General features: G+C 39.8%; 1 protein-coding gene across 5 annotated transcripts in view; it reads left to right on the top strand.

Moving 5' to 3' along the window:
- Positions 1 to 23,134, top strand: part of LOC125016588 (CUB and sushi domain-containing protein 3-like) — a 211,037-nt gene extending 187,903 nt beyond the window's left edge. For 4 of the 5 annotated variants that reach the window (XM_047599156.1, XM_047599152.1, XM_047599153.1 and 1 more), the window contains 11 exons: positions 2,342 to 2,515; positions 7,316 to 7,489; positions 8,121 to 8,194; positions 9,410 to 9,521; positions 16,779 to 16,958; positions 17,404 to 17,469; positions 19,219 to 19,377; positions 19,775 to 19,887; positions 20,611 to 20,698; positions 21,724 to 21,865; positions 22,564 to 23,134. In XM_047599156.1, coding sequence (XP_047455112.1) covers positions 2,342 to 2,515; positions 7,316 to 7,489; positions 8,121 to 8,194; positions 9,410 to 9,521; positions 16,779 to 16,958; positions 17,404 to 17,469; positions 19,219 to 19,377; positions 19,775 to 19,887; positions 20,611 to 20,698; positions 21,724 to 21,865; positions 22,564 to 22,723 — 1,442 coding nt within the window. In that variant the 3' untranslated portion in view covers positions 22,724 to 23,134. Of the gene's footprint in view, positions 1 to 2,341; positions 2,516 to 7,315; positions 7,490 to 8,120; positions 8,195 to 9,409; positions 9,522 to 16,778; positions 16,959 to 17,403; positions 17,470 to 19,218; positions 19,378 to 19,774; positions 19,888 to 20,610; positions 20,699 to 21,439; positions 21,866 to 22,563 lie in introns of those variants that run through there. The other variant, XM_047599155.1, reaches the window with a different exon arrangement.
- The last annotated feature ends 4,131 nt before the right edge of the window (positions 23,135 to 27,265 follow it).

Here is a 27,265-nt window from a genome sequence, read left to right as displayed (position 1 = left end):
ACACGCATTTTCTGATTCATCACCTTCAGAGACAAACAATTTAAATGGAGCCTGTTTCTTCTTGAGAAACAAAATGACATTAACAAAGAGATCATTAAAAAAAAAGACTGCCACGTCGTCTTAGTTTTGCCTTAAAAATGTATTCGTTGTACATCATGGCCTAAATATCTTTCCAAATATAGCACACTTGTTAAGCATATATAGTGTATAGTGCTGAAAAATGTCCATATGGAAATGCTTTTGAATATGCTGCCAACTGAGAACAAAAGACATTTCCACCTTGGGGAGAATGTGTTCGTATCCCACAGTGGCTTGCTCTAAATGTATTGTCGGTTATTGTGTAGGGAAAAATAAATAAATAAATTCAACATGGCAAGAAGATGGTCCGTCATGTGCCTACAATATAATCACATTACTGCTCTGTAAAGACAATTATTATGTGACATATTAATGACGTTTTGCCTGTAAATAAATCAGAAGTCTGTGTTCTGATACATACAAGCTGATAGTCAGAAATTAAAGTCACTGGGTATTTATAGATTGATTTTGTCATTTTATCATTTTGTCAATCACTCGCCTATATTCTCTTTATACGCATGGGTTAAGATTTTAGTTGATGTTTTAGGCTGTTTTACAACATTTTAAGCTAAATTACAACACAAATGACCTGCAGTGATGGAGGCTAACTAAAGACAAAATATATATTGGTCACATAAAACAAGTAAAGCAGTGCCCTCTGATTTTACATTCAACCAAATATAACTGTAAGTAAATGAATAGACCTCATCTACAGTAATTAATATGTGGCAGCATCAGCTGTGATCCTTGGCATTCAAATAAGCATGCTGGCTTCTGGCATGCAGTGTGCCATGTTGTCTGCATGTGCTTCTGTACTTTGAACACAAACAGTAGGATAATTCCTCATTTGTAAGCCATGCTGCCTAGGTAGTTAACTTTGTTGCTGTAAAGCAGCTGGTATTTGAAGAGGGGAGTTTCAAAACATTGCCTTCATGTGGCTGCCGGCCTGTGTCATGTCCTGCATTTGACAAATGAAACCTATTTTGTCGTTATACTGCCAGGAGACTAAACCTTTGTATGAGAACCTCGGTGTTAACATGACAATTTTAAGTAACTCCATCCATAAACTAAGTCTTACCGACACTTGCGAGGCTTGATAGAAAGCCTGACTTATTTGTGCTGATGTTTGTTCAGTTGTTTCATTGGTGTTGATGGAGGAGGATAGCAGGATAAACAACTGCTAGAATTTATTCACATTCCTAAAACTCATATCCCATCTGCATCCCTGCGGGTTCATCTCCAAATGTGCCAGGACAAACTCAGTTTTATTATGCATCTGGTTATTACATATTTTGAGTTTACAGCTTACACCAACACGAGATGTCCCCTCGTTTCTCACAGAAACAACGGGAAAGTCCTTCACACTCAGAACGCACACTATTTCTCCAGGCTAAAGACCTAGTTTCCTCACAGCCCTAATCCGCACAGAGTTGAACGATTTGTGCCGCCTCCATTGCTTCGTGATATCTGAAAAAATTGCTAGTTGATGCATATTGTGTAGGAATAATTTTGACAAAGCATTTTTTTTGCATGGAAATGTTAACTTTAGTGCGGCTGTGTATGAGGAGAAACACACACTCCGGGACATTGAAGTATTTTATAATTATGAGGATGAATGACAAAATAAAACCCGTAGGAGTGACAATTTAGGGGAGATTAGGGTATTTAATACATTTTAATTTCACTACATGCTTTTAACATCACTGCCACCGCATTTTATAAAAAATTTAATTGCAAATGCTAGACCCAAGGTGGGGCAACATGTTTGGAAACCCACATAAATCATAGTAATTATCTGCGGGCCATAACACCGTCTGTTATCCTTGAGTTACCTCCAGTAGCTGTTTTGATTCAATCGATTCAAGGTAGAAGACGTTAACCGTATTGATTTTTCATGCTTGTGTCCACGGCTATATTGTGGAATCCAATATTTTCAAGACCACAGCATTTTCTTGCTTTGATTCAGATTCCCACAGCAAATGTTTCGACCATTTTGGTGGGGTTCAGAGAGAAGGAGACAAGGCGTCCATAAACTATCAAAGATATCAACTCTCTGATATTTCCTGTGACCCTTCCACTGCTACAGAGGATGACAGCGTGCAGCAATTGTGGATTCTTCTTTTGTTTAATGTTTAAAAGGCTTTTGTGCTGTTAGAAACATAAATAGTTGAAGCTTCAAAACATGACTCTTGCCAGACCCTGGTGAATGTTGATTTATTATATTCTGATCAAGAATGTGACTGTGTCCTTAATATCCCCACAGTGGTAACGTGTACTACACCCCCACCCATCCCCAACGGCCTCCTGGAGGGTTCGGTGTTGGAGTGGGGCACCAGTGTGAGCTACAGCTGTCTACCTGGCTATGAGCTGTCCTTCCCCGCTGTGCTCACTTGCACAGGAAATGGAACGTGGAGCGGAGACCTGCCTCAGTGCTTGCGTGAGTCACCATTTCTTACCTTCGTCTGTGTCTCGATCCCATCATAATTATGATGGTGATTACAGAACTCTGGTGATTAAGTCTCTTTATGTTTAGACTGAAATGATTTTAGTGACATTTCTGTTGCCATCTGAAATGGGGTTATTCACACAGCGAGCTAAATTGGCCCTTCTTTCTTGATGTCCCTCTTTAGAAATTATCAGGCATGTGAAATGTTGGACTCGTAATTAAAGTCTGGCATCCTGTCGCTTTCCCTCTTCCTCATCGATTGATCATAGATTCATATAACATCAGTAGGGAAACAGAGATAAAAGATTCTGCCGTGCCTATTTATCTGTGAAATTACCGGGGTTTCTTTTGTGCATGAAATTCGTGAAACATGGAGAGGTATATTAATGCAATCAGGCTAAGTTATAATATTGTACATTTTTCTTTTGGGTAGTCATGGCAGAACAGGTCTCTTGACAGCTATATAGCAGCATTTTATTTTACAACCTGTCTCATATGTTCATTAGATTAGCTGTGAGTTCTCTGAGGCTAACCTCGTTACACCTCTTTGCTACGTGCCCTTGTACTTAATCAAATTAATAAAATGCATGAATAAGTCATGAATTTTGACACCAGGACTTAGGTGGAAAACCTAAATTCTGATATAAACAGAACAAAACATAGATGCAGAACAGAAACTACTAGTGCTGCCTCTAGCTTCAACATCAAGGGAATTTTTATAATCAGTCAATCATACTTACATAGAACAGACATAGAATCCTATCCGTCTATGAAAAACAGAATTTAATATTTCCTCTTTATTGCATTATATTTTCTAATTGCGATGTTGATTGAATGAAAAGTGAATTCACCTCTACTCCCAGTGTCAAAGCTGCAGTGTTTGTGATGAGGATGATGATGTGAGTGGAGCACGGGGAGGACTGTGATGCTCCGTACTCCTTTTAAATCTTCTCACAATCATCCTCGCAGGCATAATGAATAACAACCTCTGGAATGCGTGACTTTTCAAGTGTGTCTTACTGACAACTGAATCATCCTCGCGTTCTATCAGTCAGACAGAATGAAACCTCATAAAGTGTCAAGTGCTTATATAGAACTGTCTTGCTAGTGGGATGAATCAAATTCCACTAAAACAATCACAAAAATACTGAAAAATGTTTTTTTTGTTTTGTTATTTGAAGCATCACCACTGGTGAATGCAGGCAGTTGACTAGTGAAGTGCAGCACTTTGCCTCGCGCTAATTAGCTAATTAACACTATTGGAACCCCTGTTATCCAAGGAATCTCCCCTTTCACATATGGGTTTTAGCTACATTAGTAATAGTTCATTCAGTTACTACTATACAATTATATAATTTCCAATGTTAGTATATGAATGGAAGAATAATTAGTATTGGGTAATTATAGTGTATCATTTCCACATGTTAGATCCTGCAAAAACTGTCAGAGAGCCCTGAGCCCATTTAAAAAGAACTCCATTTATATCTGTGCTCTTTTGTAATTGATGGTAATGACAGAATTTGATGCTTCTGGCCGTATTCAGTCAGGCAGACACGGACCCATTTGGGTACTTAGCATCTGAGAGGCAGCTGACAGACGGCTTGTGTTTGTGACCATGCAACTAGAAGCGCAGTACCTCGTGCTCCTCTAAATGGCCACATTGCCGTCGCTTATTGTGATTCATGTAAGTCAATGTGCACAATGCGCCTCCTGATTGATGTCCTGGTTAACTGTAAAAGATCATGCTTGTCTGTTGAGACCAGATGTGTGCTGTAGGAAAACTAAGTGACCAAATGCGTGTTTTTGTGGATGTGCAGTGGTATCTGTTCTCTGATCCTGCATTGCTATGATATGTCAGACATGTCGTGTGGTCATAAAATGGATGAGGTGCCACTTGGTAAATGTGCCGTGTCTAGAAACTGTCGACTGCAATTACGATGAGCGGTCTCATCCTTAAATACACTATGACTATTTTTTCCACAGCAGCTCCCCCCAAACACTCCTGCAGCAGTGTGAGCGAATAACCTTTATGTTCCGTGATGGTATTTAGCGTGCCTGCGCAGACAATTGTTTTTGACGTAGTAATCACATTTAATAACTCCATTACATATGGCATAGAGTGCAGGTTCCAATAATTGCGCAAAATTGACGCAAATTAAAAGCCATTGACTATAAATGTAACCCAGTGTGATCAGAAAACGACTTGTGTGTACAGAAATTGTCTCTCATGCTGCATAACTGGAGTGGGAGCAAGTCTGTGATACATCATAAAGGTTTACCAAGGCCAGTTAATGAATGTGGAAATAGGAACAAAGGAGAAGAAGTTGCTGATCATATTTGGTGTAGAAAAGACAATTATCAATGCATTACAATGTCAGCACAGAACTATGAGGCTCAGGTGGTAGATACTGTTAAGTGTGAAGTCATTATTAAGCCTTAAACGTCACATTGTAGAAATGGCGATAATGTACTGTATGCAGTGTGTGCATTTGCCAGGCGGATGCTGTTAAGGCTTATAGGCTAGTAATGCATTTGTATCTGTGCATGAGATGTAACTATGAAGAAATAGTCAAATACATTACTGTAGTAGAATAATCCTGTAGGCCAAAGATGTGTAATGAAAAAAAACTAATCAAATAATCAGATGCAGATGATGGTTGTATCATTCACTTTGTCTGCAAATCAAATCTGATAAATTAATTAAATTTAGTTTGTGGCTAAGCCTCGACCTGCTGTTTATTAGACATGTAATTGGTTGCACTGCAGTATATTGTAAAAACATAATTGCACTTCACCCTCCTGTACGGTTTTGCTGAAATACAGTAAAGTGAAACTGCCGAAGATGCAATGAATGCTTTATAAGCATGTGCTGCAAAACAGGATTAAAATGCATGCTGATGTTCCCTATAACAACACATGGGAAACTGCAAAATTCAGCGTCAGTGAATGCTAGTCTGTGCATCTGCAGGGATAAGTCTGCGGTCCCAACTTTGAATGTGGCCTCTGCATACTGATTACTTCAAAGCATTGATAATTCATCAAGGAAGGAGAGAGGCGGTGAGAGCGATTGAGGGGAAAAAAAGTTTGACTAGTCCCTCTCCTTTTTTTTTTTCTTTCACTCCTCTATCTACGCACACATCCATACGCATGCACACACAGGCACATTAAATATGCTGAGCTTGGTTTGGCCTGGGGCCATGTCTCTTATATATCCATAAAACAGTACATTATTTCCCTGCAGCTTGAAGCTCATGACTGATGTGCATGTCACCTGTTTGGCCCGTGTTGTCAACCCTTCAAAAAATGCCATCTGAATACCAAGTCTCCCATTTGAGAAGTGACAAGAATCGTTTTCGGATCCAGCAGGCATTTGCATCTTTATTTGTTGTCATATGAAACACGGTCAAACTCCAAACAGGGCATACTGAGGGGGGGTGGAACTCACAATGCCCCGTTTTCAAAGGGGACCTACAATATAGGCAAACATATTCTCCAGGAGAAGATATGTCGCTGAATACAAGGATTTGTTTCTGAGATAACGGTTTGCAGTAATGGCTTTATTCAGCCGTTCCTACATGGGTTGGATTCTAATCTCCCTTTTTACTAGATATCTATTATGCCAGGGATTGGCTGTGGGAAGACCCCATTGGTTCCTCAGTTCTAGGAAGAGAGCAAGCAAGAACTTATCTCTGTCCCCAGACCTCCACTCAGCAGCACATGTCAGGTCTGGAGAAGCGTTCTGCTTTATTATTGGCTTGATTCCACAGCGTTCTGGCTGCGTGACTGAAGGTTGTGACTCTCACCCTCACCTCTGCTTTTCCCAACCTTATACTGCTAACCTGTAACTTTCATACGTTTTAGAGTGGATTGATACTTGTAGACATATAAGATGGGTAAAAAGATAAATTGAGAGACACTTCTCCCACCATCAGTTCAGACTAAATTATTCCAGTCAGTTTGATTCAATGTCTATAAGCAATAAATTGAAGGAGCAGCAGCGATAATCCAACGGGCCTCATCTGCTGATACTCTGGCTGGAGTCCCATTAAAGAAGCAATATCATACAAGAGGCTTATAGCAGCAGCAGCAGCAGCAGATGGTTCAAGTTGTGTTAACCTCAAGGCTCTGTCAGAGAAATTAATATTTCACTTACTAATTATTTTGATCTAAAATTGAGAGCCATGGCCTCTCCAACTCTCTCTTGCTGCCAAGATGAATACTCACATACCTACTGTGGCAGCTCACGAGCGAGGTTGATTGTTGGAAACAAAGAAATGGTTAGACAGAACCATTCATCCACAGACAAAAATATCAATACATCTGCCCGCATGCAATCGTAAATGACCAACAGACTTTCTGCAGCAAACATAATGTCAATGCAATTTGAATAATTCTGTCCTTAAGGACTTTTCAAATCATATAGAAAGACGATAGATTTTTTTTCAGTCAGGTACTCAAATAAATAGGATATAATAAAATGCAACACATCTCAGAAGCAATCGAACCAATTGTACCTGTAGCCACTCATCTTCTCATCATGTATCGGTTCATAGCAGAAACCCGCACAGCGTATTATTTCTGAATGATCTGCTGAATGCTGCGTTTTATGGGTTATTAAGTGGAAAAAGAAACGGAAGTTTGTATTGCAAAAACAAGGCAGATCAGTGATGCGTCAGTGTTGAAAGGAACAGGAGGAACGGTGCAACAGTGTCTATCCTGTTATAAGAGCATCTGTTTTCAGTCTGTTGGTCCTCATCACGTCAGCGGTGTTATACATTTCTGCCTCTGCAGCCAAGTTCTGTGGAGATCCTGGTCTGCCTTCCAAAGGACGCAGGGAAGGACGCAGTTTCATCTTCAAGTCGGAGGTGACATTTAGCTGCAGTGCCTCCTACGTGCTGGTGGGATCAACGACTCGCATGTGCCAGGATGACGGCACCTGGAGCGGCTCTCAGCCTCGATGTATAGGTACCGAATATTAGTTCGTACTGAGATGTATTTCATGCGTTTCCAAACAGATCTCATCATTTTCTGTGGAATTAAATGATTTATCACAGAATCTTGTTATGTCAGGATCTGATATTGTCTTGTGTTTTTACACAGTGACATGATAAAAGTTAAATTAAATGAGCATGTCTGCCAAATATGAAGGGTGGCTAACATGAATAATAAACACAGCTAATGGAAAACTAGGCTCAGTAGTCTGCTGGAAGAAAAAAAACTAAATTACATAATGTTAGACATTATTTAGATTTGTATTTTCAACACGGAATTAAAGCCTAAAGAAAGGTTTCATCAAATACCCCGTGTCCCAGTTTGAATTTAGTTTCACCAATTATTGAAAGTTTCAGAAGTCCATGTTCCTGACTCTTTTAAAAGCCAAGAATTTCAGTCTTAAAGAGGTTAGGGATGGCAGGGTAATTCTGCTCGTGTTACGACGCCACTTCAGTAATTGTCCTCTGGTACATGGTACTCCAGAGAGAAATTGCTTTTTCATTATCAATGCCTGCCCCTTTGTCACATTTTCTCTCTCTCTCCTTCTTTTTATTTCTTTTGCTCTCCTGCAATCACTCACCTTCACAATGATTTGTTGGTCAAGAACCAACAAGAACCACATGCGAAAATCCAGGGACGCCTGAGCATGGTTTCATGAATTACACAACAGGCTTTAAGGTAAGACCAACAAAGGCAGAAGTGGATGCATTATATGAAAGATGAATATATTTTCTTTCACTGAAGTAATGCATCTCAAACAGTATCAGGAAGTGCTAATTTTTTTAGTATGACATAGGTTGACCTGCGTTACTTTGATCCTGATTGCATATACAGTATACAGCATGTAGGGGAAATAATAATAGAAGCTCACGAGGCAGTGCAGGCACTTCACATAAAAATATATACATTGACTTTCAGAACACATTTTAACTCCCAGGAGGCAGAGGTGCGTGAACAAGAGGCATCAGATTAAATTCAAAGTTTGTACCACTACTGCTTTAAGTGTCCTTAGTCCTCTATCAGATGGCCAGTTTCCTGTGGAATCTCCACCTAGAGCCATCATTTATTCCTTTGCATGATGTTGCGTAGGTGCAAGTATGTAGCAGTGAAGTGTGCACATATGCGTCCCAGGTGACGGATATAGTGCTTTCTCTGCCTTTGCGACTGTCTGTGTAAAGACACGGTGCTTATAGATCTTTAATAATGTGCACTGTAAGCATTCCAAGGGTATGCGTTAAACGAGCGATGCGAAAATGCATCACGGTCAAGAAAAATGGATATCATGACCACTGGTGTGTGCTCAGCGGCTCCCCTGAGATGCCAGTGTGTTTCACTTTATTTCCTCCATGTTGATTTTCGAGTGTCACTTACAAGTTAAGTGCAAACAGTTTCTCCACAACATCCAGCAGAATGTCCAATATTAAATTTGTCCCAAACGAAAGCAGGAGCAGCTTATTTGGATCAGTGCGTCTAATAGCTGTAGTCTGCGCGTGAAAACCCCGCGTCGAAGCCGTCTTCACACAGTCGACTGGGAGGCTAGCGGAAAATAAGTCATTTATTAAGATAAGAGAAAACTGTTCTGGCTCTGTGTTTTATTTATTTATTTATTTATTTATTTATTTTACCAAAAAGTCATCTCCTTCACTTTCTAATGTCTGCGCATCAGTTGAGACCACAAACATGAACCACCGCCTCTAGGAATATCCTCCATCTGCCTCCACACACCACAGATAATCATTAAAAAAGAAAAAAGAAAAGCTTTAGGGTGCAGTGTTTTTGTTTTTTTTTTGTTTTTTTTTTCCCAAGCTCTTTAGGTTTGATGCTGGGAGCTTATTGGCATTTGCATCAGTGTATTGACTCTTTCCACTTTGTGTGCTCTCTGTTTGTGGCCAGGTGGGCAGCAGAATAGACTTCCAGTGCCAACAGGGACACATACTGCAGGGCTCCACCACCAGGCTCTGTTTACCAGATCTCACCTGGACAGGCATCCAGCCTATCTGTATCCGTGAGTCCCGGTTCTTTATGTTCTCTCTATATCTTACTCTCTATGAAACCCCTCCTGGCATCTTGTTATGGTTTATCCGCATTGCTGCCTACTCAGATTCTCTGTTTTTGCTTCTTCTCAACCTCCTCCCTGCATCCAACCCCCACTCTCTCTCTCTGTCGATGCCTCCTCAAGCTACAACTTCTCTTATTTGCTGAGTCCTGCTATAACCTCTGACCTACCAGTAGATTGCAGCGACTGCCTCAATCAACTTGCCATCATTCTGAGAGCAAAATGTTGACCGTGATTACTGTCATTCTGTTTGAACTACCTGAACCCACGGCCGACAATGCACTAGCTTAGCCCATCGCTTTGCCAAGACAAGTGATTTTCCGAGTTGTGATGTAATCCGGCGTCTCAGTGGAATACCTTTGAGCTAAGGCATTTTTATAGAAAATCTGACAACAAACTACATCTTACTAAGCACTTACGCTGTAAATGCATGAGCTGCGCGATGATAAAGAGATTCCGATGGTGTTTTGTAATCTTGATTTCATAACGACGAGGCATTTGAATTCCTCAGCTTCATTTTCTGCATTGAGAGTCCTTGAATATGTGCATCTTTTTAGTTTGCATACAATCAACTGGGAATTCATGGGTTACAGGTCACTTTATTAAATCCTACTTTTGTGAGAGGTAACAAGTTCAGTGTTTATTAACAGTTTCAGAGACGTGTTGATTCGACTTAATGGTCATTTTGGAGGCTGTAATGCTGGTGAATTGAATTGTGTTACACTGAGAGAGGCTTCGAATATTCATCATCACCTAATTAAAGCAGAGTGCACACATGTGATTGAGTGCAGGCACAGTCCATTTATGCATTAAACACATTTCACAAATGTTAAATAGAGAGCAAATCAGAAAGAAAATATTCGGTGAAATGTTGTCATTTGCTGCAATTTTTCCAGCTGTACAGAACATTTTACAATAGAAAGAAGCAACAAACCTTTAACAATAATTATTACTTTAGAGCAGCTATTGTCATTCATGAAGATTCACTTTTTGAACATTCATTTGAACAGCTGACAGTGGAAAACAATACAGCAACCACAACGCTTCAAACTTGACAGCTCCTCTGCCTTTTCCTGCTTCACCTGTGTCTTTAGACTGTTGACTCTGTCAAGCTTCTTAATATAGTGGGATTCAAGATGTTGCACATCCCCTGACTCTGTAACGGCATTTATTGTGAGCACTGTGATGGGTACCTTTAAATAAAGCTGCAGTTTAAGTCGAAAGTAATTATAGGTTAAAGCTCAAGCAAACTCCTGAAACCGACACTTTAACTGAAGAACTGACACGTTTTAGCAGCTGTGTCATATGAAGAAGAATGTCTGCTTATAGATAAATAACACAAACTGAACCACACCGTCTCCACGTTTGCACTGCTGCCAAAATCTCTGAAAGTTTCAGATGCCGTGGTCCATGTCTTGACCACTCCGGGAAAATAGGAAAAGATAATAGCATGTTAACAAAATGCAAGACAAAGCAGTGCACGAGCATATGAACTGACATAGCCTTGAAATTGAATTTTCTTGAAGTCACTTTCGGGCTGTTGTACTCCAGTTCTCTTTATTATCCTCTTTGGAAATCTAATGAATAATAATGCACTTCAAATACAAGTGAAGTTTCTACCAGTGCTTTTTTAAAGGCGTAATTTAATCCACTTTATCAGCACCATCTTGGTATGCTTCTGCCTCAAAATGGGCAACATGAGCCGAGGCCATGAGTCACTCCATTGCTATGCAAATCTATTCTATGCTGCTCATCAAAATTCATCATATTTAACCTGTAGCATGTTTAAAACATGGTAATTGAGATTGTAGACTTAATAGATTAACAGTGGGATTAATTGATGCCACACTGCCTGATTAAAATCTAGAAATACGTTGATAATAAAAGGTTGGTTTTATGTCCTATTACACATTTTAAATCTTCATAGTTTTCAAGTGTAGTAAACCAAATGACAAATCATTTATATGACTATGACTCGTCACTGTGGATATTAAGCTATAAGTGATGCATTGAGCCTCATTGATTAATCTTGATCAATGAGAGGATTGAGAGGGTCCTTTTTATTTTATGCCTGAAAGAAAAATTATCTCGGCACACGTTGGTGTGATAAAAATTAAATGATGTGGTCTATAAGACATGATGTTTCGAGGCTCTTAGCTCTCTTGACTGACGCTGCTCTGCAGGTGTATTTCTTTGCCAGGCATGTCTGCCTGCTGAGGCTGCAGTGTTTCAGAATCTGTTCCCTGGCACTGGTCCATCACCTGTGGGGGATTGAACAGATTTTCCTCCACCTTCCTCCTGCCATTGTTACCAGTGGAATTAAAGCAGAGAAACGTCTCTGTGATGATCAACACATTCTCCTACCCTGCAATTTTAGGAATGAATCCTCAAATATGTGAAATGTGTGACTGGGAAGTAATTTGCAATCATGTTCCATGAACATCGGTGAAGTTAATTTTTCAGCGTTGGCTCATTAACCGGTGAGCCGTAGAAACATCCAGTTGATGTTATGCATTCATATCGTACAGCGGGTGCTGTTTTCTGAATGTGTTTTGTCAAAATACCTTCCTAACTTTCCTAACTTTCTAACCTCTGTTGATCTGGTGTATGAATATATATTGTTTGTGCAAGAAAAACAAGAAGCCAGTCTTATTTTCTGCTCACACACGGCAAGAAACAAAATCCCTCTGGACTTGGACCTGGACCTGGCTTTCTGCTGGTCATACAGTGTGACCTGTTCTTGTATAGACAAACACGGTGCGCTTAAGTTGATAACACAGTCTTTCAACATTAAACATTTACTGTGCTGGTGGAAAAAGTGAGGTGAGCTCTTAATGACACGTCCAACTTTTTTTTTGGCAGCAGCACTTCAAACTAGTGTTTCTAGCCGAGTATCAGACCTGCACAACTTTCACAAGAAATATTTTGATCGTTCTTCCTGGCAGCCTTTCTTTCTTTCTTAGTTTTTCAACTCGGTGAGAACTTTTGAGTTGTGTATTTGAAATGGTGTCTCCTGTGCACACCTGCTCCTACAGAGAGCAGCCATCATACTCAGTCTATTTCTATTTCTAAACTATTTGTCTTCCCGTGGACTGATGAACATCTACGCACTTCAAGATGACTTTGTAACCCTTTCCAATTTTATGCTAATCTGCCAAATATTGTTTCAGTGACCTTTTTATTTCATTAGCATAGATGGTCATATACTTTTTAAAGCTACACTAGAACCACCCTCATACTGAGCTCAGTATGGAAAAGAGGGGCATAACGACTCGCTTGTTCATTCATAGTGCTCTCTTTTTGTAATACTGTGTCAGTGAATAGTGAATTCATGTAACTACAACTTAGTAGAATAGCTTATAATATGTAAAAAATAAAAAGTTATGGTTTAATTCAGCTTTAAGATAAAATCATTGATTCCTTTTCAGGAATCCTTTCCACACGTTACTTACTTGAAGATGAAGATCATCGATTAAAGGGTCATCTGGCCCATAATATATTGTGTATATATGTATATGTGCATGTGTGTGTATGTATGTGGTTATGAGTGCTTTTGTATTGGATCCAGCACTCTGTGCTGACCCCCAGCTATACCACACTCATAAATCCTCTAAAATACCTTTCTCTATGATTAAATGGTCCTCTGATACCGTGAAGCCATTTAAATGGATTTAAAAGCGGAAGCAATCCTGTACAGCTGGCGAAAGTAAAGTCTTGGAGGGATTATCAGCACAATATATTTAAAAGATGCAATAGACACAAGCCAAAGTTGAAATACCACTGGATTTTAATCACATTATCTTTCAATCAGATTAAATCTGAGGCATCACTAGGGACATTTTTGACCATTTTTTTCCCCCTACACCATCATCTTGGCTGTGTTAGTGCATGTGGCACAATTTCTTTTTTAAAAGAAGCCACTCTCTATGCAAAGTTTGAAATAAAAAAAACAAGTTCCAATAGGTCAGCAGAACACTGTGGGGAAAAAAATGACTACCATCTTGGAAAATTAGTGGACAAACATTTCCACGTCAACTTTAGCATTGTCCCCCTAATTGGAACCATATGTGTTAATCGCTCTCTAAGATTTATGCAGAAACAAAGGCCAAAAACAAATATAAATCAGTATAAAGTTTTTATAGCAGTTTTTGGACATGGACCTTTTTGTCTGCTGATGTCACAAGAGGGTAGTAGATCAAACTGAAACTTGCAGGTTAATATTTTTGCTTGTAGGTAAAAACATCTAATCTTTCTTACCCAATGTTCTGAGCTCGCTCAGTCACTCACTTTTAATTTAATAGGGACTAGTATTTAATCTAAAACTTGAACAGGTAAATTTTTAGATTTGAGTTCAGGAGATGACGCTCGAATACAAACCAGTCTCAAAATCTACCAAGAAGCACAGAGTCAGTGTTTAAACCTGCAGGAATTATTTGTCAATTTGTACTTAAAAGCTTACTTAAACCATTGCGTCTAACATTTACCAAAAAAAGCTATAAAGAAAACCTTTAACAATTCAAAAGCTGACTTTGTCTTCCTGTCCCCTGTCTGCCATTATTGAAGCTGGCCCTTTTCTCTTAACAGAAATCCATCAGCACGACTGTCTCTGTGCGTCTGTCTCTAGCTGTTCCCGTCTGACTCCTTACTCCTTAACTAATGCACCCTGTCTCGATCTGATACCAACTTTGAACTAAGAGCATTACATGACGTTGTGTGGCAGAAGAAATGCCCTTGTAATGTCAGCAGTGAGGCCACTGTGCTGTTTCAAAGTGTAAATAAACATGGCACTGGGAACAGAACGTGATGAGGGACACGTCTTTGCTACAGCAATTCATCGGCCTTGTAAGTGTCTTTAGTATTCATAGACTACAAACTCGACAACAAGTCTTGACATGCGCTGACAGTTTGTCATTTTAAATGGCTTACATAGGCTTCTAGTGAGTATGTAGTTCATTTATATATTTATTTACGTCTAGACTTCTTTTCTTTCGTACAGTGTCAATAAAACACACATTTTTGTTTTCTTGCTCGCACATACAGTTGACTCAGTCGGTCTTTCTTCATGTGCACTAAAACGTCTTACTCTTTTGCAAGTACCTTGCTAGATGTTGGCACACGGCTGTCGCCTTGCTGCCCCCGACTAGAGCATGGACATTATGTCTGCCTACTCGCACATAATTTTACCAGCTCAACCTCAACCATAAGAAGTATCCGCAGAGAGGGATTTCCTGCCACCGGGTGTCATCCTGACATCCCCTCCACACCGTGCCACCACTAATGTCATTAAGAGGCCATGAAGGACCAATTTGGCTCTGTGACTCACTTGCAACCGTCTCTCGTTTTGACAGCTGGCAACATATACTGTCACTCACGAACTGCAAAAAGTATTTCACTATTTTTACATTATTGTTGACGCCTCGGAGGCTTTTGTGACTGTTGCACCCCTTGGTGTTTTTCGACGGCGCCGCGTGATTTGCATAATTTTTTGTTTCGGAGAGAGTTTGTTGATGTGAAAAATTAAACCGTGTACACTCAACCCACTCATGAGAAAATGCAAATGTGTAATGTGGTCTATGAGAGAGGTTTACGATTGTTTTGACAACACTCGAGCAGCCAAAGCTAAACAATGCGTTTCAGTATTCTTAATGAGCACGTCTAACCTGAATAATTCCAAGTCCAAGTGAGTAAACACATACAGTTTCAGCTTCAGCCAACCTCACTTTTTTCACACATTGTTGTAAAAATGAAGTCTCTAAATTCAAGGCCTTCTCTTGTATCCAGTTTGTCATCAGTTACAGCTTCAGATCTTCTTGGGGAAGTCTCTAGAAGCTTCTCACACCTGGATTTGGACAGTTTATCTCATTCTTCCTGCCAGATCCTCTCAAGCTCCATCAGATTATATAGAAAGCATCTCTAAACTGCCATTTTCAAGTCTCTCCTCAAGAATTCTCCCGGATTAAAGTCTGGGTCTGTGGCTGTGTCAGTAACAATCATGTTATGCTGAACCGTCCTCCCTGTAGCCTCAGGTTTTGTGCACTCTTGGCTGCATTCATCCTTCCCTCGGTCCTGACCAGTCTCCCAGATGCTCTTGCTGATAAGAACGCACACACATAGCCTGATGCTGCCCCCACCATGCTTCTCTGTAGGAACGGTATAAACCAGATGATGAGCGCTGCCTGGTGTTCAATAGACCTCACGCTTGGAGTCCTGCTCAATTGGTTCAGTTTTGACTCATCAGACCGGAGAATTGTTTCCCTCTCTTAGAGTCCTTAAAATGGCACCTGATGCATCTAAAAGCAGACTGTGTCTTTTACTCAGAGTGGCTTTGTCTAGCTGCCTTACCATTAGGGCCTGATTGACGGAGTGCTGCCGAGGTGGTTGTCCAGTAACGTCTCCAATCTTCACCTGATCCCTGTTCACCTCCCTGACCGAAACCCCATTTGCTCAGTTACTTAGTTTGGTTGGGAAGAGTTTTTCAGACTTCTCCTATTTCACAATGATTGAATTAACTGCGCTCTCGAAATGGTTTCATTGCCGTTGCCCTGATCGATCTGGTCTTTGCTGTAGCGAATCATCTGAATACTTGTAAATTAAGAATTTTAAGTGCATCCATATAAATATGTTTTCTCGTTATACGTTATTGAGTATACATTAGTGGGCAAAAAATGGCAATTGTGTTCATTTAAACACTTTAAAGTGTGTAAAACGTGAAGAGCCTGTATGCTTGCCGGTACGTTATTGTGGTTTGTTCTCACTGAGCTCCGGAGACGTCGTATTGGTCTGTCATTTCAATCAACATTCTGACTTCTTCTCAAGTGTCTGAGTGCAACTTTTATCCACAGTCAAACACACCCGATCATTTTCACTTTTGCTTTTTAAAGACTGTCCATTGACTTTAGTTAAAAGGTTCACAGTCCAAGCCACAAGTGTCCATATTCATATCTGAAAAGAAACTTTACTTATTAGGGTATCAATAAACTTCCTAATAACTTCACAAACTCAATTAAGGTTGAAAATGAACATGCATGAATTTTCCCACTGCCTCCCTTATCTCTCAATCTCTCTGGCCTCAATTAAGGGCTTAATTATCTTTTTTTCTTTCCGTGCATCTGAGTGTGTGCATGAGAATGTGTATTTGGCTTCATTAGCATTGTGTGTCTGCAGCTGTGTGTGTACTAACACGTTTGCCCTCCGCTTGGTCTCCAGCTCACTCCTGCAAGCAGCCGCGGAGCCCAGCCAACGCAGACGTCACGGGTCTAGACCTGCCCTCTTACGGTTACACCCTGGTGTACACCTGTCAGCCAGGTTATTTTCTCTCCGGGGGTTCGGAGCACCGGGTCTGCCGCTCCGACGGCAGCTGGACTGGCAAGGTGCCTGTGTGCAAAGGTACGCAAGTCTGCAGAGGTCAGCACGGGTGGGTGATGGAGAAGATGGGGTGAAGGTGGGGTGGAGGTGGGGAGGGGGGGCGGAGTCAAAGGTAAAAGGTTGTACATAAATATGGAAGCTGTGGGGGCGCTAAGTGTATGCACAGAATGATTTGTGAACACTGTTTTAAATTTCACGCTATGTGAAGTTTGCTAGTTAAGTCAAATACTGATATTCAAACATAAGATGCTGTGAACCCGCATGCCACTGCATTGTCATTCAGTTCCTATGAGCAAGTTCAGACTTTATTAGTTTCCACCAGCGATCTTAACAAACTAAGGAAAAGTTTAATGCTAACAGCATGTTACAGTTGAGTGATGATTACTTTGGAAACATCCTCCAGCTATTAAGCTTTCCTGTGTTTTCGCTGCTTCTTTGTAATATACATATTTATGTTCTTCCATAGCTGGTTCCAAAACGCACGAGAAAACTGTCAAATCTGTACCAGGGACTCCAAGCCCTAAAATAAATGGTGAGTATTGAATTATTCAAGCTGTTTAGCTATTAGAGGCACAAGCTGACAGTCATGTACAGTATGTGTGTGTTGATAGGAACATTATCAGCTAAAGGAACATTTTGTTTCACAGATTGAACATAATCTTCTGAGTTTTCCACTCAGAAGTGGTGACTTTTTTCATCCTATGTGCGTAGTGTTAGAAGTGCAGTTCTCTGCCTTCCTGCTATTTTTGGTCTAATACATTAATTATACAACATACTTTCATTAAAATCATAATAACAATGCTCGACTGTCCCTAGTACTTGAGCTATCTGTCCCTATATAACTTAGAACTGCATATGAAGACAATTACTGATATAGAACCTGGAGTATATATGTCTGCAATAAACATACAACCCATTTCTGTCTTTGTGGCCCAATGTGACACTTTCTTAATTAATGTGAGTCAATAGTTGCAACAAAACATAATTAAATGTAATTAGTACCAGGTGATATTAGCAATGTCTTCAGGCTATGTGCATTTATAAAAATAGAAAATGTTCCAACACGGCAATTATTTGTCTGTATAAATTATTCTAATAAATACATGCATATAACTGGTAGAGATGTTTCTCTGCATTCATTATCTAAATATTCAAAAGGATTTGATGTTGCCTTGAGCATCAGTGAGCATTATAATACGATAAAAAAAACTGCTAGTTCAGAATATTCTAATGGAAACCGACAGTCACAAATAATTGTTACTAGGAGTGTGTAAACCATCCAGTGTTTGTATATGAATAAAATTCTAAACCCGTCTTCTAATTTAGGATGTGTAAAAATAGTCAGCCATTATGGTAATTTGAGTTGAAGGGGCAGAACATGACTGTGAGGATGAAAGTTATATGCTGCCTCTGCAAACCAAGGTAAATATTCACTGCGGTCACATGAGGAAAGGCAGCTTTTTGATGGGATGTTTGTCTTGTCTTGTTTGTCGAATACAAATAATTTAAAAACTATTTGTTCGAAATAACTATTAGTAAAAAATATGTCATTTGTGCTTTTCCAAAAACCGTATTCGGCTCCATCCCTAATTGTTATCTTATGTATGTTTGGAATAGGAACACCATCCCCAAAGGAAATCTGAATTGTCTTGACAGAACATTAGGACAAGTTTTCTTAAGCTCTTGCTTTTTACTCTTACTTGATACCTTCTGCTAATAACAATCACATTCCCATAAGCCTCAACTATACTCTGTACTCACTAGCAAATTCTGACCTGCTAACATCCTGACCTACAGATAGAGGCCATTGTGCACCTTCCGAGTCATTCAGTTCAAATCACCATATTAAAAAAAAACAACAATTACTAGTCTCGTGTTTGTGTCTATTAATGTAGTCTTCATCAAGTGCTGTGACATATTACATGACATCTACTTTAAGCCTCCTTTCTACCTCTAAACCTTAGCGGTAAATACTGAGTAATTATTCTGCCTGTGATTACATTCATGATAAACAGTTCTCTGTCTCATAATGACTCCTGAATGCCTAATAAATAATTACCATAATAATAAGCATGTTTTTAAACCGATAGAAAGAAGTTTTATCACTGGAGGAATATTTTAAAAAAAGTTGAGGTTGTCAAAGCACATCAGGAAGTTCATATTATTCAAACTGAATAGATTTTCATGTTGATTCTGCTGCATTTCTAACTATCCTTTTGTAGTGTGGGGTAAAAAGAGGTTGTTTCCTAAGCTTTTATTTTATTGATTTTCCCCTCTGCAGTTCCTGACGACATCTTTGCCCCTGATTTCGTCTGGAAGGGTTCCTATGATTACAAGGGCCAGAAGCAGCCGATGACTTTGACAGTCACCAGCTTTAATGCCACGACGGGAAAAGTCAATGTAACTTTAACAGACAGTAGCGTGGAGTTCCTGCTCTCTGGTGAGTCATCTATAAATCATCTGTCTCCTGCCTCCTCCCCTGTGCCTCCCCCCTCCTCCCCTCACTACCTCTGTGTGTCACATCCATTTATTTTGAGGGTGCCTCATGTCAATCAGTCAATCACCAGATGATCTCATGCATGAGAGCGAAAATTAACTATTGGCTCTAAAGACGGCTGTATTAGTCTGCGCTGACTGACTAACTGCCCACTCAAGACTCGCATGTCTCCTCCCCCCTTTCCCTTTTCCCTTTTCTTACCGCTTTGCTTTTCTCTTGCTTTTCTTTATTTTCCGTCCTTGCTGCTGCTCCCTGTATTTTTTTTTTTTTCCCCAAAACTTTCCACCTCACTCATGTGTCTTTACTCGCATCATTTCTCTCCTTGTCCTCCACCTTGTAGGAGTCTACAAACGCCAGGAGGCACGGTTAATGCTCCTTCTGTACCAGATGAGAGCACTGGCCCACAGCTCCTTGAGCAGGATTACTGAAGAAACCTGGGCAATGGACGGATTTGTGAGTATACAGAGGACATTCCTGACAGCAATTTTTTTCCCAACGAGGACCTGCAGCTGTTTTTTCTTTTATTGTATTTTCTGGAACTGTTACTACTTAACATCCAAAAATACGCCTTCCTTGGACAGAATCAAACATTTGTTATTTAAGCCTCATTATTAGTTTGCTGTTGTCCTACTTAAGGTGCCAAGAAAATAAGCAAAAATAGTCTCAATACATGAGAAGAAAGCGTTATAATAATTGCCATGTCTTTATACTGACACACATTTACATTGGCGGCACATCAGATACATGAGCCACAGTGTGTGAACCACGTCTGCACTGACTGTGCGCTGAACAGGCACAGACACACCTGACGTCTAAGGGACCTGAAACAACTCCAGAACAATTTTTGTTGGTGGAATTGATGCTCCTTTTCTAAAATTAACTTCAAGGTCCAGCTCATAACAGCCTGTGACAGACGACTGCACTGCGCTGAGCTATTGATAGCACGCTGCACGGCTTTTAGAGCACAGTTTCAAAAAAAAACACACCGGTGTTATTTTTGAATGTAGTATGACAGTGCGTGTTCGTACGAAATACAGTACATCTGCAGTTTTTGATGTGGTGTGGAATAGATGCTTCACTCTCTTAGGAGCCGAAAAAAAAAACAAGTTATTCATGCATTTAAAACAAAATGCAGCGTACCGTTAGTCAAGCTCTTTTATTTATTTTTTCTGCCAGGTTTCAGCTGAGCCTGAGGGCGGCAGTTATGTGTTTCAAGGCTTTATACAGGGTAAAGACTATGGACAGTTTGGACTGCAGAGACTTGGTAAGCGTCTTTTTAACAATAAGTCTCGTAGCCATTGATCACTCATCATCATCTTCCATTTTTCACCGCAAAAGAAAAGTACGATATTTAAATTCCCCTTCCCTTTAAAAAAAATCCATTTAGCTATAAATATATTTAGCCATTAGTTAACCTGAAGTCTTTAGCTCCTGTGAGTTTGGTCCTGGACAGCTGTTCTCACATTTATCTATCATCTGTTATTCATCAGTTGAAGGGAGTTTATAAGTGCTTGTGCTGAAGATGCATACGCAGGCATGATTTGTGACTTTACACCTAGTCATTTTCTTGGTTCAATTTCTCTCCACCGTTCATTTCACGCCGTCTGTGTGATGTGATCTTACTTGGTCTCTTATTCTTTCTGTCCCAACACCCTAAGTCTCTCTGGCTATGCTCTATTTATGCAAATGCTGCATAGACTGAACATAAGTCGTACGTGGAGCCTTAAAAACCCAGCACACAAACATGGAACATGTAATATAATGGAATTTAAAACGTTATTTTTCAACCTACAACCTGATGCTTAAATTCTCGTAAATTCTCTGGACGCGCTGTGTTTCAATAACCGCTGCTTGTATTAGCAGCGTGCATACGTTTCTAGCATATTGCTCCTGATAGTGCCGTCAGCCTCTCGCCGCAGTCGCAAACGAGCTGCAGATTATCCCCTGCAGCATCATTGTCCTTCATTTCACTGCTGCTGTCATCGTCACGATTGTCTTCAACCAGATTACCACAGTCACAGTAATGATTATCAGTATGATCATTACGACTGCCGTCTTTATCAACTGGCTGCTCTGTCTGCTACATGTCAACATGATAATCATCGCCGCCGTCGTCGTCATTGTCGTCACCATCATCGTCACCAGCAGATGATACGTATCTTTCTCTTATTCCATTTTGTCTGTCTCTGCCGTTTTTTTTAATCTAAATCTAAATGAAATACTGCACACTGAGTATTTTACATATTCTCTGGATAAAGGTAACGTTTTTTTTCTCTCTCTCTCTCCCAGGTTTGAGTGTGAGAGAAAATGTAACACTCACTGACCCTGAAACCAATGGCTCCACCAACAGCAGTTCTGTTGCTGTCGCTATCCTTGTGCCTTTCTTTGCTCTCATCTTCGCAGGCCTCGGTTTTTATCTCTACAAGCAGCGGTATGTAGCGTGCGCTCGTGTTTTCCATATTAGCTTGGAACGTACATATTTTCTCTCTTTGCATCCAACAAAGAAAGACCATTTTTTGTTCCAGGTAAACATTTAATTATTTAAGATGGACCGGATGTTCAAAAACATATTTGAATCACAGATGTTTTGTAATTTTAGACGTTATACTGTGGTTCACTTCCGTAGCCTGCTTTACTGCAGTGAAGTTGTTCTCTGAGTACAGTAGTGTACTCGTGACAGACTTCAAAGGTTGATGCAATATTAGTCAACATGTTACCATTCACACCAAATTAGAAAGCGGCACATGTCAGGCATTTTTAATGAGAACTACTTTGATCTGGTGTGTATTGTTGGCGTACTCCGTGTACCATGCAGTGTGACTGTGTATCCTATGTACTGCACGGGTGGATTTTATCTCAGTTTAAGATGATTGCCTCTCTCTGGGCAGTGCAGTCTGTGACATGCAGATTCTGCTCTCATTATATTAGTTACCAGTGAAATGGCATAGGGCTCCACTGACTGCTCTTTTCAATAATAATTACTATTCAGCCTAATTTACCTACTGCAGCTGTCCACGCCAAGATAATGGAAACATGCTTATTTAATTGGAAGGAGCAGAGATAATTAAGATGCTCTCTATCGACTAATATGCAACCTCCTTTTTTAATTTTTTTTCCCCCTTCCCACAGAAAAACAGATAAAGCGCAATACACAGGATGTTCTGTCCACGAGAACAACAACGGACAGGCCACTTTTGAGAATCCCATGTACAACACAAACACAAAAGCTGCTGAGGGTAAAGTTGTCCGCTTTGACCCCAATCTCAACACCATCTGCACCATGGTTTGATGTCTACTGAGAGGAGGAGGGAGAGGAACACGTGGACATGGATGGAGAACAAATCCTCTCCTCATTTGCTTCACATGAATATATATATATATATATAGACATATTTATACTTTTCTTGTTTCTGGTGACACTACGAAGTTGCTCAGAAACATAAAGCACATTTCCGGCAACACTTAAGGTGATTGCGACCGCTCGTACGCAGAAGGTGAAGGGGAGATTCCACACCTTTTCAGATCTTCCCATAATGTGGTGAAGACAAGTGTTTCTGCACTCTATGAGTGTTGGCTTTATGAATAAAAGAGCCTCTGGCATATAGAAAAAAATGGAGTATTTTATGCTCTGTAATATAAATACAGAGGGGTTATTTCACAATGCCAAATGACAAATTTAATTCTTCTTTTTTTTTTTTTTTTTTTTTCAAAAAAAAACAGCCCAACTCTAGGTCTTTAGTTTTTGTCTCAGTCTTGCATTCGTCCTGATGAGAAGTATTTTCTGCTGTGGAGGTGAGGATCCTCTCAACTGTGAGCTGATCAATGTAATCTGTTTTCTATTTTCCAAGCACCGGGGTATTAAAGAGGAGACGACGTAGCAGAAAAGGAACTGGCTCCCTTTGAAAAGCGTCAGTGCTCCATTCTGTTCACACAGGTCAATTATACCTCTTAATTGGATGGAACCTCCTACTGACAAAATATAAGGGCAGGGATTTAATTACTGAAGTGCAGTGCAATTTCTCGAGTGCCACAGGGAATGTTAGGGCTTTTATTGTTACGATGCAGGTTCTCTGACTACAGTAGAGTGCATTTTCTTCAGCAGATATATATAGATATATATATAGTCTACATTAAGGTTTATTATCGAGTTGTGTGCAGTGAATTTGTTTTGACATAAATGTTCATTTAATATGCTGACTGGCTACAAAGAGATACGAGATTTTGTACCTTTCAATACATGAGTTAGAGGGGAAGTATTTAAATTTTTTCTTGGTGTGATTTTTTTTTTTGTTTTTTAGCTTGAAATCACTTTGTTTGAACCAAATTTGGAGTGAATAAACCCCAGCCTTGGGCCCGTATATATCAAGATTCTCAAAGTAGGAGTTTCCTGCTCAAATGTTTCAGGTTTTATAAAATGGCAAGGTTGAGATTATAGAGAGTGCACAGAACCTACAGCTGGCCAGGTTTCCCAGAAGTTTATTTAAGCCTGGATTGCAGTAAATCAATGCAAAGATATACCAGTGGGCAGTGTGAGGTGGGATGAAGCTTGATGTCTTGTTTTTGTTTTTAAAAATAGTTTGACATGCGTCTGCCTTATTTTAGAATAACTCCAAGACATAATGCGTACCATATCATCTCTGGTTTTCAGAGAGGGAGCGGTGTTTCTTTTCTTTTTCTTTTTCTTTTCTATAACTCTTTTGGGAAACCGTGCCTTAGTAAATTCTTGATCCATACTCCTACTCTAAGACACTTGATGAATACACGGCCTCGGCCTATTTTATTAACACCCCGAGACACAAACGGTTATTTCAGCATCCTCCAGAACCATCAGCTTCTGCCAACAAATGTACAGTATACAAGAATGAATTTGCACACTTAAAAATGAGCCACCATCATTATTGTACTATCACCCAGTTGTGTTTTTAAAATGGATTTGACTCTGTCATCACATTTCTACATCATTGCAGTGCCTTGAATACGGTATGGGCATACGTTCTTAAGGGAGACATGACATTTAATTCATTAGTATAAACTGCACACTAGTGTAAGTTGTCTGCACAGTTTGCAATGATTTAGCAGAGTGATGTCAGATGGTTTATCTGTGGAGAGGCGTCAAAGAGCAGTTCATAGTTTCATACCTGTGCATGTTGGCGAAAAGTGATCCAGTATAGCAATTGCTGCTATCGTACTTTGTACCACTACGTTGTCATTGCTATTCCATTTTGTACATTTATACAGTTTTGATACTTGATGGCATTCTTTGGCAAGATGTCTTGTGTTATCGATATGTAATATATTTTGCGAGTTCATATTTCTTATGTATGATGAAAAGACATGCATCTGGGTTTAAAAAAAAAGAGAGAAAAAATACAATAATAACAGAACAACGTGAAACAAAACAGTGAATCAGTCTTAACATCCAGAGACTCCAGAATAAAGGAGAATGCTTTTAATTGTACCACACAATTGTTATCCCATTCAAGAAACTGTGTAAATGAATATGTACATATTACAAGATTTTTGTAAAGAGTTATATTTTTTATGCAAATAAAGCATTTGTAAGTTATTGAATATGTTGTGTAAAATTTCACATGTAAATGTCATGTAAGATCAAAAAAATTTTGTATTTTTTCTTTATCAGCAATGTATAAATCGTTAATTTATATATAAAATATAAAATAATGACCCTGGGTTGACAGTGTCTTTTTATTAATTGAGAGTTGATGACCTCTTGCTATAAAACTCCTCGCTATGCTCCAGGATTTGGAGCAGTATCGCTAAAACTTTAATGTGCTAAGCAGAGAACATATGCAGTAGCTGTTCGCTGCTTAGCACGCTCTGTAGATTTTCTGATACCAATGCGATGTGACCAGGCATAATTTGACTTTTCTATCAAAAGCATTTTCACACATTCAAGAGAACTGCATCAGCTTCTAAAACTTTCCTCGTCTCAAAAATAGCTGAAATTTACTCTGGAAAGGGCACAAAAATGAAATAGTTGAATGTACATTCCTTTGCATTAAATATGTATTATGATGTTTTTTCATTTATTTATTTTTTTCACTGTCTTATATCTAACATAGTCATTAGAGGAGCAAGTGCTGCAAAGACACTCCTGTTTATCTTCCTTTAAAGAACACCATCGATGGTCTGAGAGTCTGACGCTGTATAATTCCTGAAAATAGTAGGAAGTCTGAAAACACTTTCAGGTTCTTAACTCAGCTCTTAACTGAATGTTCAAACAAACAAATGAGAATAGATGATTAGAAATGGCAGAAAAGAGATAACATCTCGACAGGCTGTGCTGTGTTTGTCATCGTGTAATGGAATGAGATGAGGTGAAGTGCTGCAGTCAAAACAGAGACGGTGAGCAAGGCAGCGCGGTAGAGATCGCTGTAAGCATGAAGAAGCCCGTTTTAAGACGAGCAACGTGCACTTGAATGGCAGGAACAGGTTTGATTTCAGGTTAGACGTATTCTTTAATGTCTAAGCCTGGGATTTGTGTACGGATTAGAAATATTTGCCAGGAGGATTTTCCATTGAAGTCACTCAGAAGCTTCATCAAGCAGATTTCGCCAAAGGGGCGATGATGTAATGTAAGCTTGTGCTGGGATCGAGATGTCGCAAAGGCTCAGGGTGTTTGCTCGCTGCGCGTTTTAATACACTAATAGCAGCACCTTCTAACCACTGGCTTGACCCCAGAACAGTTACATAGCTTCATTAGAGCTCTATGTTGTCAGAATCCTCCGAGGAACCTCTCTGATGTTCAGTAGCGGGGTTCTGCAGCAGTTTGTACCATGTCATCCCCGCAAATACCCGATTTAGATGTGGTGACTGAGCAGGTTAGTGCCGTAAGCTGAATTCACGCCCTGTTTATTGAAGGCATTTGTGGTCTTGTGGCGTGGGCATGTGACTGGTAGGGAAAATCAATTTGCAGAGATGCATGTGCTGGTACAATGAAGGGATGTTTTTGGCTGCCTCTGATGTTTGGATACCCTGTAGCGCTCGTGCACTTTCATCAAGAGGCTGAAAATGTACCATGAAATCACACCCCATAACATTTGCAGCCAGCAATATTGACACATTGGCTCACGGATGGAAAAGCTTGTGGTTTTATACATAACACTGGGTTTCTCACAAGGAACAACGGGAACTTTTCCTGTGAGCATTTTTGATGGAATTCTCCACCAGGCAGAGATGTTCACTCCTCATCTGGTGTTTCATAAGACTTTATGTTTACAGAGACGGAGCACAAACCAGCGAGGCTCTTGGTTTCCTTCCCCGGTGCATGTCAAAGCATAATGAGTTGTGTGTGCTTTCATGGATCTCTTGGCTCTAATGCGCTGGATTGTCAGTTGACTAAATAGCCTTTTCTCGCTGTTATATTTCAGTCATTCACTAATGAGCCATTTTCAACAGCTCTCATTGGCCAGATGTCCCCGGGGTGATGGATTGGTCATGATGCAGATGGGAAGCTGGTGAGAGACGAAAACCCCAAGGAAATGCAAGTCAAAGACACTTAAACATGTAGATAAATCAATCAAAACTTACCACTGAGAAAAAAAAAATCTATTTTTAATTTTGTTCTTGAGTAGCAACATTTCCACTCCTCATAACAGTAAAATTCATGTTAAAGGTTATGTTGTGGAAAACAGAGGGCCGTCTAATACTCTGGGACAGGGTCCGAGAGCAGGATCTAGACCAGTTACATAGTTTAATATACTCTTTTTAATCTCAAAGTGGATGAATAATGTAAATTCCTCCACAGCCATTTCCGCCAAATGAATTTTTAACCCACAGTTAATTCACATGGGCTCTTAGAAATATCCTG

The sequence above is a fragment of the Mugil cephalus genome, chromosome 11 (assembly GCF_022458985.1).
Source record: "Mugil cephalus isolate CIBA_MC_2020 chromosome 11, CIBA_Mcephalus_1.1, whole genome shotgun sequence".
In the NCBI taxonomy this organism is placed as follows: Eukaryota; Metazoa; Chordata; class Actinopteri; order Mugiliformes; family Mugilidae; genus Mugil; species Mugil cephalus.
This window is presented reverse-complemented; position numbering and strand designations above follow the sequence as displayed.